The 15,059-nt window shown below is 43.3% G+C and overlaps 7 protein-coding genes across 7 annotated transcripts; 1 reads left to right on the forward strand and 6 right to left on the reverse strand.

The window, feature by feature from the left end:
• Positions 1-672: 672 nt before the first annotated feature.
• EAE97_001176 (uncharacterized protein) lies at positions 673-1,758 on the reverse strand (the record flags this gene model as incomplete). The annotated part of the gene is made up of 3 exons (XM_038871686.1): positions 673-700; positions 802-1,190; positions 1,309-1,758. The coding sequence occupies 3 exons, from the start codon at positions 1,756-1,758 to the stop codon at positions 673-675; spliced, it is 867 nt and encodes a 288-aa protein (XP_038737587.1).
• Positions 1,759-2,299: 541 nt separating this feature from the next.
• Positions 2,300-4,414, reverse strand: EAE97_001177 (uncharacterized protein; the record flags this gene model as incomplete). Its single annotated transcript, XM_038871687.1, has 5 exons — positions 2,300-2,406; positions 2,459-3,320; positions 3,378-3,971; positions 4,022-4,089; positions 4,141-4,414. 5 exons carry the CDS (start codon positions 4,412-4,414, stop codon positions 2,300-2,302), a joined length of 1,905 nt encoding a protein of 634 aa, XP_038737588.1.
• Positions 4,415-5,023: 609 nt separating this feature from the next.
• On the reverse strand, positions 5,024-6,385 carry EAE97_001178 (uncharacterized protein; the record flags this gene model as incomplete). The annotated part of the gene is made up of 4 exons (XM_038871688.1): positions 5,024-5,322; positions 5,491-5,791; positions 5,926-5,990; positions 6,157-6,385. 4 exons carry the CDS (start codon positions 6,383-6,385, stop codon positions 5,024-5,026), a joined length of 894 nt encoding a protein of 297 aa, XP_038737589.1.
• A 1,075-nt stretch (positions 6,386-7,460) lies between these two features.
• EAE97_001179 (uncharacterized protein) lies at positions 7,461-9,029 on the forward strand (the record flags this gene model as incomplete). Its single annotated transcript, XM_038871689.1, has 2 exons — positions 7,461-7,467; positions 7,540-9,029. The coding sequence occupies 2 exons, from the start codon at positions 7,461-7,463 to the stop codon at positions 9,027-9,029; spliced, it is 1,497 nt and encodes a 498-aa protein (XP_038737590.1).
• A 772-nt stretch (positions 9,030-9,801) lies between these two features.
• On the reverse strand, positions 9,802-11,210 carry EAE97_001180 (uncharacterized protein; the record flags this gene model as incomplete). Its single annotated transcript, XM_038871690.1, has 4 exons — positions 9,802-10,176; positions 10,261-10,413; positions 10,485-10,948; positions 11,006-11,210. The coding sequence occupies 4 exons, from the start codon at positions 11,208-11,210 to the stop codon at positions 9,802-9,804; spliced, it is 1,197 nt and encodes a 398-aa protein (XP_038737591.1).
• Positions 11,211-11,522: 312 nt separating this feature from the next.
• Positions 11,523-11,837, reverse strand: EAE97_001181 (uncharacterized protein; the record flags this gene model as incomplete). The annotated part of the gene is made up of 2 exons (XM_038871691.1): positions 11,523-11,732; positions 11,835-11,837. The coding sequence occupies 2 exons, from the start codon at positions 11,835-11,837 to the stop codon at positions 11,523-11,525; spliced, it is 213 nt and encodes a 70-aa protein (XP_038737592.1).
• Positions 11,838-13,757: 1,920 nt separating this feature from the next.
• On the reverse strand, positions 13,758-14,591 carry EAE97_001182 (uncharacterized protein; the record flags this gene model as incomplete). The annotated part of the gene is made up of 1 exon (XM_038871692.1): positions 13,758-14,591. The coding sequence occupies one exon, from the start codon at positions 14,589-14,591 to the stop codon at positions 13,758-13,760; it is 834 nt and encodes a 277-aa protein (XP_038737593.1).
• Between the last annotated feature and the right edge of the window lie 468 nt (positions 14,592-15,059).

Below are 15,059 nucleotides of genomic sequence, written 5' to 3' on the forward strand. Positions count from 1 at the left end.
AGGTAGGATATGTTGCTTCGATGGAAACAATTTAAAGAAGTCCAATGTCCTATTCTGAATAAGATACCGGTAGGCAGGATTGAACATGGAGTAAACTCATCTGAAAATGGCTTTGCCGAAACAGAGCAATAGCGATGAATGAATGCCATATGAGAACATGACCGCAATAAATAAGAATTGGGAATCAGTAGTGAGTGATGGGATAAAAGTCTAATGTCTAACTAATGTGGAAAGAAATTTTGGTTGGATTCGACTGGAAAAGATAAAAACGAATCGATCAATGTGAGATGAAGTGAAAAGTTACGAACAAGACTGATTGAATGGGAATGGACGCAAAACAAGGGGGGAAGTCAATTCATTGTGTGGACGGACTATGTTGAAAAACAGGTTCACAGGCAAGAAGGTCCTTTCAACGACGTTCAAAAAGATCCAACGATCAAAAAAGCAAAAACATACAACAGTGGGGATTCGCTGGTGGTCACCCACCCAACTACTAATCCACTGATCTGAAGCTTGTGTATGGCAGAGCGGACGGGATGCCCAATTCTCTTCAGTCTATGGTCGTATGTGGCAGAAGACGTTTAATCTGTCAATATATTGAGCAATGGCTGCTGCTCCAACCACTAAATAACAACTACAATCTTTCCTGCCGCCCCCTCCATCTCCATAACCCTATGCGCCTCCTGAATCTCTCGCAGCCCTTCAAAGACTCTAATCGGGATCCTAATTTTTCCATCCATAACCAATCGCGCCACCCTATCCAAAGGCGTTTTCAAAAATCTATCTACACTGCTCGCATACGATGTGAAATATCCCGCGCCCACCGCAAAAGAATTCCAATTTTCCATAATCCATTTGCCGCCACAAATACCCGCTTGACATATGATACCTCCAGCTTTCAACAGCTTGAAAGAATCACCCAGGGTGGTGGGACCTACTAGTTCGAGGATTTTGTCGAAGCGGATATCGGTGGTAGGAGATATGAGACCGGATGGTGGATCGATGATAACGTGATGGGCACCTGCATTGAGAAGAAGTTGGGTGCGAGATGGTTGTCGAGTGGTGCATGTGACAATTGCGCCGTGGTGAGATGCTAGTGCTGCGGCTGCGAGGCCGATCGAGGAAGTTCCGCCACGGATAAGGAGAGAGTCGTCCTTCTTGAGTTTGAGGGAGGAGAAGAGAGAGCCCCACTGTTGGGATGTGGTTAGTACCATTAATAGGTAGCACAGACGTATGAGGATATAAATAAGGAAAGAGAAAAAGAAGAAACGCGTGAGCTAAAAGTAGATCACATAAGAGACGACTCACAGAAGTCTGAATCATCTCTGGTAAAGCACCCCAAACATCCCATCCCAACTCCTCCAACCCCGCTTCAACGCCAATCCTGACGACTTGTCCCCTGGGAACAACACAAAACTCCGCATAACCACCATCAAAAGCACGGCCCATTCCACCCACACATGTAGCCACTTTATCTCCAACCTTCAAACCATCTTTCCCTACACCATCTCCCTCTACAGCAGCAACAGTGCCAACACATTCAATACCCAAAACTCTAGGGAGGGAAACCTCCGAGATAGGTGAGTGACCCTGTCTTGTAAAAAGTTCCGAGCGGTTAAGACCGAACGCCCGAACTTTTATTAGTACTTGGCCAGGTTGGGGGGTGGGAGTGGGAATCGTTTCGATTTGGAGAGAGGAGGGAGGACCGGGGTTGCGGAGCATGATGGCATGCATGGTTTCGGGAATGGCGGTGGACATCTTGATGTGATGGTATGATGTGAAGAGTTGTATAATAGGGTGATTTGTGAGACGCAAAGTAGAGTGGGAATACTAAGATGAGTACTCGATGAGTATTCAGTATCAAAGGGGTATTGCAACTTTAAATGACAAGAAAAACGTACAGGTACTCATCTAAAGTCCACGGATATATCATTTGATGAGTATGTTACATTTCATGTGGCATCGTAACTCCATGGAGTTAATGGACTTACCCGGAAATTTTCTCTTGTTGGATTATGTGTAGGAAACGATATCAATCATTGAAAGTGCCAGTGACTATTGGCGATTGGATCAAATACAGGAGAAGAGAGTCAGACTTAATGCTGACTATAGAAGTTTTGATTTTTCTGCCGGATATAAGATTTCTTACTGTTCGGTAAAGGTCGAATTTCGAAGAGAACAGTTCCGAACTACGCGTGTCATCTCTCAGTGAACCAAAATCAACAGCTCAAAGACATGAAAGAAACTCAAATGTGAAGACAAAAAATTGCAATTCTTAATATTGGCCTCAATGGTATTTCTAACATCTTAGGAAAATTCCTTTTCTGTGCTCACTCTCCCTTACTTCAAACATAACCTGACACCCAACGAAAAGTGCACCCCAGGCTGTAATCAGAAAAACGATTCCTAGATTTTGGATTAGTTGGATTACCCTTGTCAACATTTGAGTAAAACGTACCTGAAAAGTCCTTGAAAATGCCAGAAATAATGCTCTTCAACCCATCAACACCGACAGCAAACCCAACCAAGTTTGCTATCATCATGAACATCAAATTCGCCACTGCACCAATACCACAAATGACTCTATAATATGTAAGATCATTGAGCCACTTCTTTCTTGGGAAGAGCATGCCAGCAATAACTTCCGGTAACATGAAGAAAACTATGAGCCAGCCCCAAACCAACAGGTTAAGACTTATATCATGCCATAAGGCTACGAATGTGAAAACGACGAGATAATTGACAATTGATCGGACTTGGGCTTTCCAATTTCGTGATGAAGAACCTCCCATGGGGATGTAGATGTAGCGGATGATCCAGCGGTTGTAGCTGCGATGCCAGCTTCGCCAGAATTGAACAGTAGATGGGTTATCGGAAAGACAGCGAAGCATATTTTCTGGAGGGTCAATTCCATCAATGAGAGACCAAAGTCTGAAGAATCTCCAAGGTAAGAGAAGCTTCAACCATAGTACATGGAGATTGAAGTATGAGAGTAAACTCAGTTGAGCTGGGGTGTAATCAGACCAGTTGGGATTGCCTTTGGAAATAGCCACACAATAATCGAAATGCAGGAGAAGTTCGATTGCCAACAAACAAAGTAAGAAACGAATACCATACTTAAAGGTTCGTTTACTGTCTATGCTAGCAGGGCGATATTTCGACTGAGAAATGTAATCGTTAAATGTGAAGATTGGTCCTGCTAAATATAAAGGGGCGTAAATCGCATATGCGAAGTAGTTTCGATAATTGTAGTCCTTGTCCGGCGCAGGCATCGAAACGCGATCTCTCTCGGAAAGATTGGCAGGGTTAAGTTGCTTCTTCTTTTGCGCATTAGTATTAGATGAGAGCATACGGACGGCACTTTGATGATGACCTACCTCTAGTGCACTTCCAGCTCCTTTCTCTAAACTCCAGTAATAATCCAGATTGAAACTGATCAATCTCAAGACAGTAAGATTAAACAGAATTTCCCATCGTGGAATGATACCCGAATAACTATCCATCCACTCTGCCCAGCTATGCAACGTAGCTCCTTGGAAGCCGGCTTCATTTTTAGGAGACACATATTGTGCTATTGATGTATATCTGTACCCATCTGAGAGCTCGTTGGCAAACAATATACCAATATTGAAAACCCATGTTGCTACAGGCACAAACTTTCGAGGAAGTCGAGTCGCCAGACAGTAGTTTGCATAGACTATCGCAATGACTTTAAAAGCGGAAAATCCATGCAAAGCAAGGAGGTATATGAACGCAAAAATGAAGTCGAACCCAGTACGTTGCTGAAGCCTCGCATTGCCTTCCGCCACAGATATGTATGTGTTGTTGCCGTTTAGTTTCGGCGATCCTACTCGAGCAGAGATGGGTCTGAGAAATTCATATATTCGTCGCAGGAGAGGATGAAAAACAACGAGAATCGCGAGGTATGGTACATTGGTTCGAAAGTTGTAATATTGTGCATCCGAAATATCCTACATTCAATTAACATTTGCTATGGCCAACTTTTTCAAATGACCCATACAATCTTGCGCCCAGGAATCCATCCATCAGAAAGAAGGTGCTGGTATTTATGGTAATTAGGATCGGAAGCTGGACAACAGTCAGATCTATATTTGCCAGAGAAGCAAGTCATATACTAACGTCTAGACACATCGTAGGCGATCCAAAACATGTATGGCACAACTGTTAAGAAGATGAAGTAATAGAAATAAAACTCTGTAGTATTCCATCTCGACGGCTGAGCAATTGGTCTGCCATTGCTGTCTGTTCGTACCCCTTCGCCTGGTTTCGAGTCATCTCGTTTTGACTTTGCTGCAGCAGGATCAATTTCATATGGAGTTGAAGAGGAATTCGTGAAGCGTGTATCGATGGTATCTAGAGCATAAATACTCCGCACATATGAGAAGATACTCATTGCTCAATCATATCATGGAATCGAGCGTTCTGTAGCGGCAAAGAACGATGTATGGAAAAGGCGTGAAGGCTGTGTGAGTGAGTGTATAGAAGTTGGAATTTATACAAGAAAGTAAAGAGAGACTGAGAGTATATCAACAATTCAAAACATGAATTCTAATCCTGATTAGGGGTTCAATTCAAACTGTGGGGGTTCCTGATGGATTCAGCCAGATATGGAATTAACTTATAGTTTCTAGCTACTCGTACCGAGTATTATTTTGATATTTTTGGCTTTCCTTTTGGTGGTAATTGATGGATCACGGAATGTCGGTGCTTAAAGTAGCGCGCTTCTATAGCGTATCAGGAACCCTGAATTTCCAAAATTGTGGCTACGACAGTCACGTGGAGAGTGTCAGTCCAGCTTAGTAAGCATAATTCAGTGGTCCACCAGTGGTCGCACCAAGAAACGATTGCAAAGAGTCATGTTGTAGCTTTTAAGACAGCGTTAACGTTAACGCTGATCTTTGGTTCCCAAGTTGTGCTTGATTGAATACCATCTCAAGCGTACTTATATACAGCCAGGTAAGTACAGGACAGGTTGTTATAGTCTACCGACAATCAAAGACCCTTACTTGACTGAGAATGCAACTTTGACTCCATTTCGACTGGATTTGGTCATAACATACTCTAAGCAATCATCTCGATTATGGATGGTCTTGAACTCTTGCACCATCCTAACCAAGGAGTACGTCATATCAGTGTACGTGTTTCGCTGGGCCGGGCATGTGCGACGCCCCCCAGAAAATGGAATAAATTTCCAACTGTGTTCAAGTCGAACCATCCTGTCCGGGTTGAATTCGGATGCATCATCACCCCAAATGTCTTTGTCCTTTTGCATACAGTCATATTTCAACTCGATCTGGTCGCCTGGTTGTAGTAAAATAAGGTCGTTCCCCGACTTCCCACCACCACGTGGGAGGATACAAGTGGATAAACATGTTCTCTAAGCTCGATCGACAGGATGAATTAGTCGAAGTGCTATGCATGTGTTAGCTGAAATCTCGATATCTATTTTGGAATACCATATCAACTTACTTTCGTCAATCACAGCTTGCACATATTTTAAGGATTTGAGAAACTCAAAAGTCAATTTTTGCTCAGGTGCTATAGCGGCAACTTCTTCTCTCAATTTCCCGCAAATTTCAGGACTTCTAGCGAGGAGAAATAGCATTCTAGAAGTGACCGTTCCTACTGAATCTCTAGCTGCAAAAAAGACGTTCATGAGTTCATTTCGAATGAGAGTCTTGTCGTCCGGACACTTTTTAACGAGCTCTTTGAGAAGAACGTGTTGGTATCCCGATGAGCCATTCTTAGGCTTGGATGATGTACCTGGCAACTTTGACTACTTTTGGAACTTGATCTCTTCGTCAATATAACCTTTCAAGGTAGCATGGATCTTGGCGCATTCAGCAAGGCATTTCTTGTCGGGACCAACAAGCCATGAAATTTTGTCTATCATGTAGTTGTTACGCATTCATTGAAGGCCCTCGTCAAAGTCTTCTGAGAACTGTTTGGCCTCGGTAGTTCTGCGTGTTCTGTAAGTATATTTTAATAAGATCAATTGACTAAAGGAAATATAACTACTGTTCGGAAGGTGAGAGGGAACCAGACGATTTACCGAAGATAAACTCCATGGAACTATCTAAGAAAAGCCCCTGGGCGAGAGGTTGGATGTCCATCTAGAACCATCACGAGGAATACGTTCGAGGAAGCGTTGCAGGTGAGATTCCAATCCTGATAATTGAGAAATTTGTGACCGACTGAAGACGGGTTGGGGAAGTTCTCGAGACCTCTTCCATATATGCCCATCTGTGGTAAAGGGGCCGTCACCCAGCAACGGTCCACCTGGCTTACGGTTCGAAGGCGCATTTCTGAACTTATTGGCTTGAGTAGCGGCGACAGTTTGTATAACCAAAGGATCCATAGTCATCTAGTGATTTCTACCAAAAAATACTGTGTGCAATGTTTTTCCATATTTTGCGAACAATCCAGCGTATAAAGCCAGTAGCTTTCCGCCCTTTGTGTACCTCATCTTCTTCGCGAGGAGGTCGAATCCTAAGATCCGATCAAGGTGTTTGATCGGAGAAGAGCATCCGGCTTTATTTCTGGTAGACCAAGCCTGTATCTTTGCCCACAGCCAGTAAATTGTTGGAAGAACAATACTCAACAGGAACAGGGCATTCAACTATTTCGCCATTTTTTAATTTATGCTGGCGTTGTTTAGATAGTTGGACCGTGGGCATGAAAGTAGCGAAATCAAATCCGTCGAAAGCCCAAGACTTATAGGAGAATCAGCACCAACTGTTGGTTCGCCAATATGTCCCTACCAACAATAGCCATTTGAATAATCTCTACAATATTTTATAATGCAAGTTCTCGCCTTCTATATTTGATTTGCGCATAAGTCGACGCAAATCCGTCGGCATATAATCTGCCTTCCCTTTCAACGTCTAATTTTATGATTAACCGCATCCGAAAGAATCGTCTCGGAGGATTAGGCTGTTGTAAAGATTTCTACGAGAAGCAACGCAGACGTCCTATCTATCACCGCCTAAAAAATTTCAATTTGATCAGAGCACATTTTATTAAATACGACTTTGGATCGCAAGAACGGAGCTCTAGATCTTTTGCTCTTCTTCACGTAAGCCTCGTCTATACCTAGCAGTGCGCCTCTCCAAACCATCTTTCCTTCGCTACCCTGAGATACGCAATGATTGACTGTGCAGAGTTCGGTGTTCAATATTTTCAAGAGATAAGCGCAAAGTTGACCAATGCGAGAAGTCTCCCAATCACGAATGTTAAAAGTACCTAGTTCGAAATAGGACTGGTAAGGCTACATTCGGCATCCTGTGCCATTTTGGCCTGCCTCCGTGTGAGTGGGTCATTTTAGGCAGCTTTAAGGCGCAGTCAGACTGCTAAATACTCTAAGCAGGCTATTGGAATTCTTTGGTCGTGATTAGCATTCTTTTACTCTCATTCTTGGTTACGTTTTCAATTGTTCCAACATGCGGCGTTAATCAATTAAAGCCATAGTCCTTACTATCACCTCCCTTACTGTTTCTAGTTATGCCTTACCAAATCTAGTTCGGCCATCACCTACTCATGAGGTTACCGATGCGGCTCGTTTTTCCAACGATACTCACAGGAATCCAATCGCGATCAACACTGACAGTGGCACAAACAATCAAGTATCGTTTTACACTAAACATGAGGAACCTCCATACGCCGTTCTTCTAGTGCAGTCCTTACCTTCTTCTTACAACATCACGCTCCCCGTCTCTACCTGTCTCAGTATCACTGAGAATACAGATCTTAGTGCCAGAGAGAACCCCATTTGCCCTGATGGCCAGAAACTTTACACCCTGCTCTTCAACACAGCCTATTGTGTCGGTCAACCTCAACATACAGTGGAAGGAGCGGATAAGTTGCTTAGAGGAGGTCTCTGGATACCCACTGACCCCATAAGATGGATTGAGAATTGGTCCATTATGTACAAATGTGCTCGCACCGAAAGAGATATGCTAAATAGCCTCGCAGAGACAATTGGTCATCAAACTCTAGACGCTCGCCGCATTCGAACTATGGTGTATCCTATTATCAACGATAATGAAGTGGGTCTCACTTGGGATCCTCCATCGGCAGGCATTCTTGGTCCGCAAGTAGGCAAGCTTACCGAGGGGTTCTATCTTTGGTCCTCTTCTTCGGAATATGCTAACATCACCCGTCTCGTGCGTTCACTCAAATGCCCTGTACGCCAAAAGCCATACATGCACCTTTTTACTCAAAGTGGATGTCGTGGTAAATATGTTCTCTCTGATAGTTTTGGATGGAATGTTACGCTTTTTGATGAAGTCGTGGAGGAGTGGTCGATTTTGTTTACATGCTCCGACTATGAGTACGCAGCAGGAGACAGAGAGCCGGCGATTGAGAAAATGCAAGAATTGAAATTTGGGGACGTAGAAGAAGAAATAGCCGCCATAGAATCACTCCTCACAAAACTTAAACTCCCCGAACCACATCAAATATCTGCCATTCCACAAAACGCAACTCTCGCAATAACTCGAGCATTCCAACCACAAATTTTCCAAATTCCACTCTCAACCTGTCTGTCATCCACTTCAGATACCCACATATTCTTCTCCTTTGTCCGCATCGTCACCCCACCTACATGTCCACCAGAACTACCAGAATTATGGACATTGATATATGCCAAGCCAGGCTGTCTTGACCTTCTTCGCTTCTCGCCTACGGAGCCCAGCTACCCGCTGTACAAGTCGCTGTTCGAAAATATTTCTAGGGCTAATCCAAGGGTAGATGGCTGGTCACTGGGGTTTGTATGCCATCCGGCGCATTTTGATGGTCGTGTCGATGCTAGAGACTGGAAGATGATAACGGAAGTGGATTTGATTTTGGAAGGAAAAGGGACGAAGGATGTTGCTTTGAGAGTTGTGAGGGCTGGGGCTGGCGAAAGGAGGGAAGAGGGGTTAACAGAAGGTGTGCAGCTCGAAAGCCAGATGAAAATAGAAGCAGCAGCGCAAAACCGCTCAAAGACGTGTGAAAGTTACACAATCTGAAAGATTGACATGTGCTATCTATTCCCCATGGGACCCCGGAGTACTGGAAGTGAACCCTCCTCCGGGTCGTGGTAGATGACTGAGCAGAAAATATGCCAAAGATACTAGGGTAAGCACAGTTATAGCAATAGGATTGGATCGAATAGAGAGTACTGATTATATATCAGAATACATGCAATGCGAATTCACATTTTCTTGCGTTCAGATCAACAGGAAGCCTTCATCATCGTATTAAAATGATTGTTTCATTGATGGAGAAGTTGAAATAAATAAGTTTAATGCTAAAACTAATGAATGCATAAGAGGGCACACTCTCAACATTTAACCAACCCTACTATCATCAAGCTTCGATGGGAACACAACTATCTGTTTCGGTAAAAGTGGTATCCCTTCGATGTCCGCATATTGAATATACATCCGGGAAGGTTCGGAGGCATGCTTATTGACGCGAAACATCATGCACTCTTGAAATTTCTGGGATTGGATAACGCACTGTCGTTTGCAAGTTTCCTAGAACGTAACCATTCATGCAAACAATACAGTTCCGGCAACTCTCCGAGTCACGGTATTTGATTTTCGCCCCTCTATTTCCCGTTCTAAAATATGAAAAATGGGATCCACACAAGCAGAACAAATTGCGTAGTTAGTCATCGCTCATGTGCCCCGGTAGATTATCGACTCTTGATTATAATTGTGTTGATTCAGTGTCTGCATTTTCAACTTGAGCGTTGCTATGGTACAGCTGTGATTGTATCTGCTGAAAAAATTGTCGTTAAAATTTGGTCTGTTGAGACGGGCGGCGTTGAAGGATTGCGACGAATGGGGTGGGGAAATGATGGATATTCAGATCAAAAATCTCGCGATACAATTGCTTAACCACTTGTATCTCATGGAGCAAACATTCATGGGCCTTCAATTGTGGGATCTGTTGTGTTTCTGGGAAACGAGGGTTTGCGGCGTGGCCGTGAATCGATTCGAAGAGGAATCTTCGGTAGTCCATGTCTTGAACGTGTTCGTGCATTTGACGATGAGAAGTCGTTGCATCATTGCAAATGCTGTTCCGCATCAGTTCCCAACACGTCCATTTTACATGTGCTTTCAAACACTTGTCCTCATATTGGCATTTGCCGGGGTTTAATAGATTCCACTGTGAATTACAATCAGCTGCGTGTTACATATGAAAAATGGGAGGAGGAGGAATTGGAGGGTGCTTTAGAGTTAAGAGACTTACGGAACAAACGCTTTGCATCATGCAAGATTGGGAAGCGGTATGGCAAACGCGTAAATCTTCGGTTGCTGTGATCCATCTGCCCTCCGGTCCTTGGGACAGAGATATTGGACGGACCAGCCTCAATCTTTGGGGTATCTCACCGTTGAATGTTTTCTGTGTATGTACTGTAGTCAAGCTTGGTGGGGAAGGAGAGATCATATGGTTCGAGGGGGGGACTGTTGTACCGATTGGTCCAGCTCCCAGTCGTTGTCTGTCTTGATCGGGATCCAGGTGATTTTGATTGGAAAAGGACTGATAGAGCTGGTGTGGCTGGTAAAAATTTGGGGTGCATGATCAAGCGCTGAGTACGGTAAATGAGGTTGAGGATAGAAATCTCCAGCGCCCGGGTCGAGTCTATGTTGACTAAAATTCAAGTTGCCGTAAGGTTGATGTGGTGGAATAGCAGCCATAGAGTTGCGATGTGGAGAAAGTTGTGAGAACATAATTTCATTATTAACAAGACCCAGGTTGAGAGCTTCATTTGGCTTGTTTTTGGTAAGGTTTTGCTTTGGAGATAAAAGTAATGAAGATATGATTTCAGTATGAACAGGAGCCAGGTTAAGAACTTCGTTTGGCTTGTTGTTGGTAGGATATTGATTTGAAGGAGAGAGTGCTGAAGGTTCAATCGATGGGGATTTTGAGGAATCTCCTGTGATGGTCAGTAATGTGAATATAGTCTTGTTTTGCTTTGGAAATGCCATCATACCCTCAAACTTGATTTCGTTGTCTACATATTCATCTTCTTTAGAGTATGTTTCGAGACAATGTTCCTTGTCGGCGCCATGGTCGTTGATGGCGGGGATTGGACCGAATGCAAATTTCATTATATCAGCTAGGGCTTTTGCTGACTTGCCGGGAAATGCAGCTGCAAGATACTGAAAATATTCATTGTTGTCCATCTCAACGTACATTAGGTTCCTGTGACTGGCGGCTTCGAAATATTTGGTTGAGAGACAGGAAAGTTGGATGGAGTTGTGGAGTGGACTTGAACGATTTTGTGAGTAGTTCGACCCAACACCTAATACAAGGCTTCAGTTTACTTTTCTTTATCTACGGAACAAGCCATTTCACTTTTGAAGGTGAGGTCTTGTTTACTTTATGTCGTTCACGTGTATTAGCGTGTTTTCATCCTGACTTCTCCAATAATAGTAGGCTGTTGCTCGCTTACTTTATTTCTCAATTCAAGCTCAACAATAACTTTTCTTCAAAACAAGACAGAAAATTCAGTAAATACTTCCGATTCTGGCTGCGGTGAATTGTGTGTCTAAATCGGCACAGCCCCCACCGATATCGCCGAGACCATCTTCGCCGTTTGCTCCGGGGTTGCAGTTTTGATTGGAGTATGCGGAGACTTCTGTCTTGTCAAGAGAGACGCAGGCAAAAAGACTTGGTTTGTGAAGCCATGTAGGCTTATTAGATCCATTTTGGCCAAACTGGTAGACGTTAGCATTAGTGGTTAGAGAACTCGCTCAGGTTCGATTATCGAAGCATATTAAAGTTTGGGGTTTTTTTTGTGTAAGTGATAGTATTCTTACCATTTTTCTTTTGGATATTCATTGGCTTTATTGAGTTCCCGAGGAAGTATGTGTCCCTGAGCTGAGAGTCCTAAAACAAGGACTAAAGTCATGACCGAAGCATACAACGATATTGAAAACTCGAGGACTTATATGCCTCATTTCTTTTCAAAGTTTAATGGAAGAGAAGTAAGTTATTTCCACAATACCCACATCCAAGAATAGAAAGTTTCCAGCTTCCAGTTCACGAGGGAAACACAAGGTTGAAGATCCGACTTGCTCATTATGAGATATCCTATCAGTTTGAAATTGCTATCCGAAAGATTCGTTCTTTGACCAATCTCCAACTGAATCGGTCAACCCTTCTCGTTTCAAGACACTCGTGTTCTTATGATATCCAGATATTATGGTAGCAGTAAAAGTAGCGTGAGACTTTCTATCAACTTGGATACAACAATACGCATAAACCCTTACTCGGATCTACACCAGCCTCTTGAAGAACCGTTAAAGACTTTTGCGGGGATATGTATACTTATATAGAACAGAAGAGCGAGAGTGTGTATCGGCTCTGCAAGACCCAGTGCATACACATTTAGTGCTGTTCCACATAGAGACTGTTTATTGCTTTCCACGGATTAGTGCTCTGTGGTTAACATATCCTAAGCTTGGTAAGGTTTTCAACAAATAGTATTTTAGTTGCGTCATGAGAATCTTCCAAATCCCATTTATGATACGCATAGTACCTCGTGTTGAAAATATACACTATTCACCCTGGTCATACGCTAGCAGTATATACAGTTAACATTTAGACACAGTAAAGGTTTCAAAGATCAAATATTTCACGATAACTAGCTATACCTTATAAGCCTTCAGCCCCGTATAGATGTATTGAGTTTTCCCGAACAAAACATGTATTTCATACATCAAAATCTCCCATCAAGTTAGCTAGTCTAAACAGTAAACTGTTGGCCAATCCTCTGAAAGTCATACGTAGGGAATGGCTTGGTCGATTTTGTATTGGTAATGCCACCTCTAATTTTTTAGTATTCGCTTCGAGGAAAAAAAAGCATGGCTTCAGTAAGCGCCCCCAATTTCAAGTACAGAAGATATCACATCGTGTCTTCCTGTTGGAACTACAACTCAACTTGATAGACCCGAAAGTAAAATCACAACACGGATATTCAAATTCAGATAAACAGAAGCTTTCCACTTCCAACACATCCCAGATAAGAACTCTTCCTACCCTACCCTCATACATCAAACCAACCTCTTCATCTCACCCACCGAGACACGATTATTCCACATTCCTCTACTAACCTTTTCATCCCGATCGCGATCATTAAATCAACACTCATTCATCAAGATATCAAGATATCAAACGAAAACCCAGATCACGAACAAAAACAACAATATATAACTAGCTTCGCAAACCCAAATACCCAGCTAGCTTCACCCAACAATCCCAGCAATCCCAATCCCAATCCCAATCTCCCATTCCCGATTCGCATCCAATCTCCCTTCCCTTCTCAATCACTTACAAAAATCCTACATTGACTTACTTCTATTCCGTAGAATCTTACAAAAATTTCAAGCCTAGAGAAAGTACAATGCGCAGAACTCAGTCTGATCTCACTAAAAAGAACACCTAGTTGTGATATCAAAAAATACAATTCCATATGTAAAAGAGAACGAAAAAGCAACACATTCAAACTTCTGGTATTATTCTGTATATCTATCAAATATCAAGTATCAAATATTTCTTCCGACCGTAAATATCAACTTCCAACCGGTTGCAAATACACCACACATCACTAGACCCGCCCAAAACCAGCCCACTACACTACCTAGGTACACAACACAAACTCATTTTATTTTCTTCCAAAATCCCCAATCACTCCAATCACTCCAAGACAGATACACCAATAACATATATCATCATCCAATTCAAACCCACCCAATCAATTCCACGACTGAATCTTCATCTCCCACTTTTCCCCCAATACATCTCTCATTTATTCGCGCCTCCGCCTCCGATTCCGCCTCCGCTTGCACATCCAGATATCCCCACCCCTCCTCTTCAAACCCCACAACTATTTGCGGGATATTTTCAAAAACACGCTCGCTTGTTGAATACTCACTTGTGTTTTGAAAAGTGTCTATAGACTCCTCATTCTCACTCTGACTCTGACTCAAAATCAAAACCCCACACTCCTCCCCCTCAGCCTTTTCATCCCCCTCATTCTTCCCCCCCCTCTCCAACCGTCCCAGAACCAAAGGCGAACACGGCGTATTCGGCGGTACAACCGGACTCATCAGCACCTCTCCCCTCTCTATTCCAGCCCCAGCCCCAAGCCTCTCACCATTGCACTCACACCCACCCTCATACACACCAGAAAAAGACTCAAGACCCCAACCCCTCCACCTCAAACTCGGACTACCCACCGCCAACTCCGGAACCCCCAAAAACACATCCCGCACAACCGGAGACGCCGGACTATTAACCGGCGTCAACGGCGTAACCGACGAGATCCGCATCGGTCTCCCTTGATGAACTCTAAGATATCTAGTCGAGGGCGAAGGCGTCATGAAAAAGCGCGGAATATTCAGAAAGGTCGAGACGGGAGGAGAATGCGACGACGAAGGGGAAAGAGCGGAGAGCGAGGGAGTAAAAGGGGAAGAAGAGAAATGAGCAAAATCTGCACTCACGAGACAGGTATCGATGACGATGACGGGAGTTTCCAGCGCGGATGCGGATGTAGGTGCGAATGTGGTCGACATGTTTCTTTCGGCATGCGCCCGCCCGCTCTTGTGATGATTTTTATTTGATGAAATCTAGAAATCGAAACGATAGAAGCAAAGCAAATCAAGAGATTCGAAATCAAAATCTTGTTCAAAAGTCTAAGAAAAGCAATCCGAGTCAAACTCACAATTAAAACAGGCACAGGCCTACTTTATCCTTTAAATATATTTTTCCCCACGAGGTCTCTGTCAAATGACGGTCCTCTAAGTGGTTGTATCATTTACATATGTTGGTTTTAATGTATTTCATCGGCTAACTGCTTCACTCGTGCCCTGTTGATAGTCTGCCATACAATAATTTCAGGCTTATAACTCGGTTGCACCGCCTGCGTCCATACAAACCGTCCTTTCATGTCCAAGAATCTAGAAGCTCGAATTTTTCGAACCACCGCATTCATGGCCGACCAACTAGGTCTCAAATAATTTGTTGGGATTGTTTCGTGATAA

The sequence above is a fragment of the Botrytis byssoidea genome (genome assembly GCF_014898295.1).
Source record: "Botrytis byssoidea strain MUCL 94 chromosome Unknown BBYS_002, whole genome shotgun sequence".
Lineage (NCBI taxonomy): Eukaryota > Fungi > Ascomycota > Leotiomycetes > Helotiales > Sclerotiniaceae > Botrytis > Botrytis byssoidea.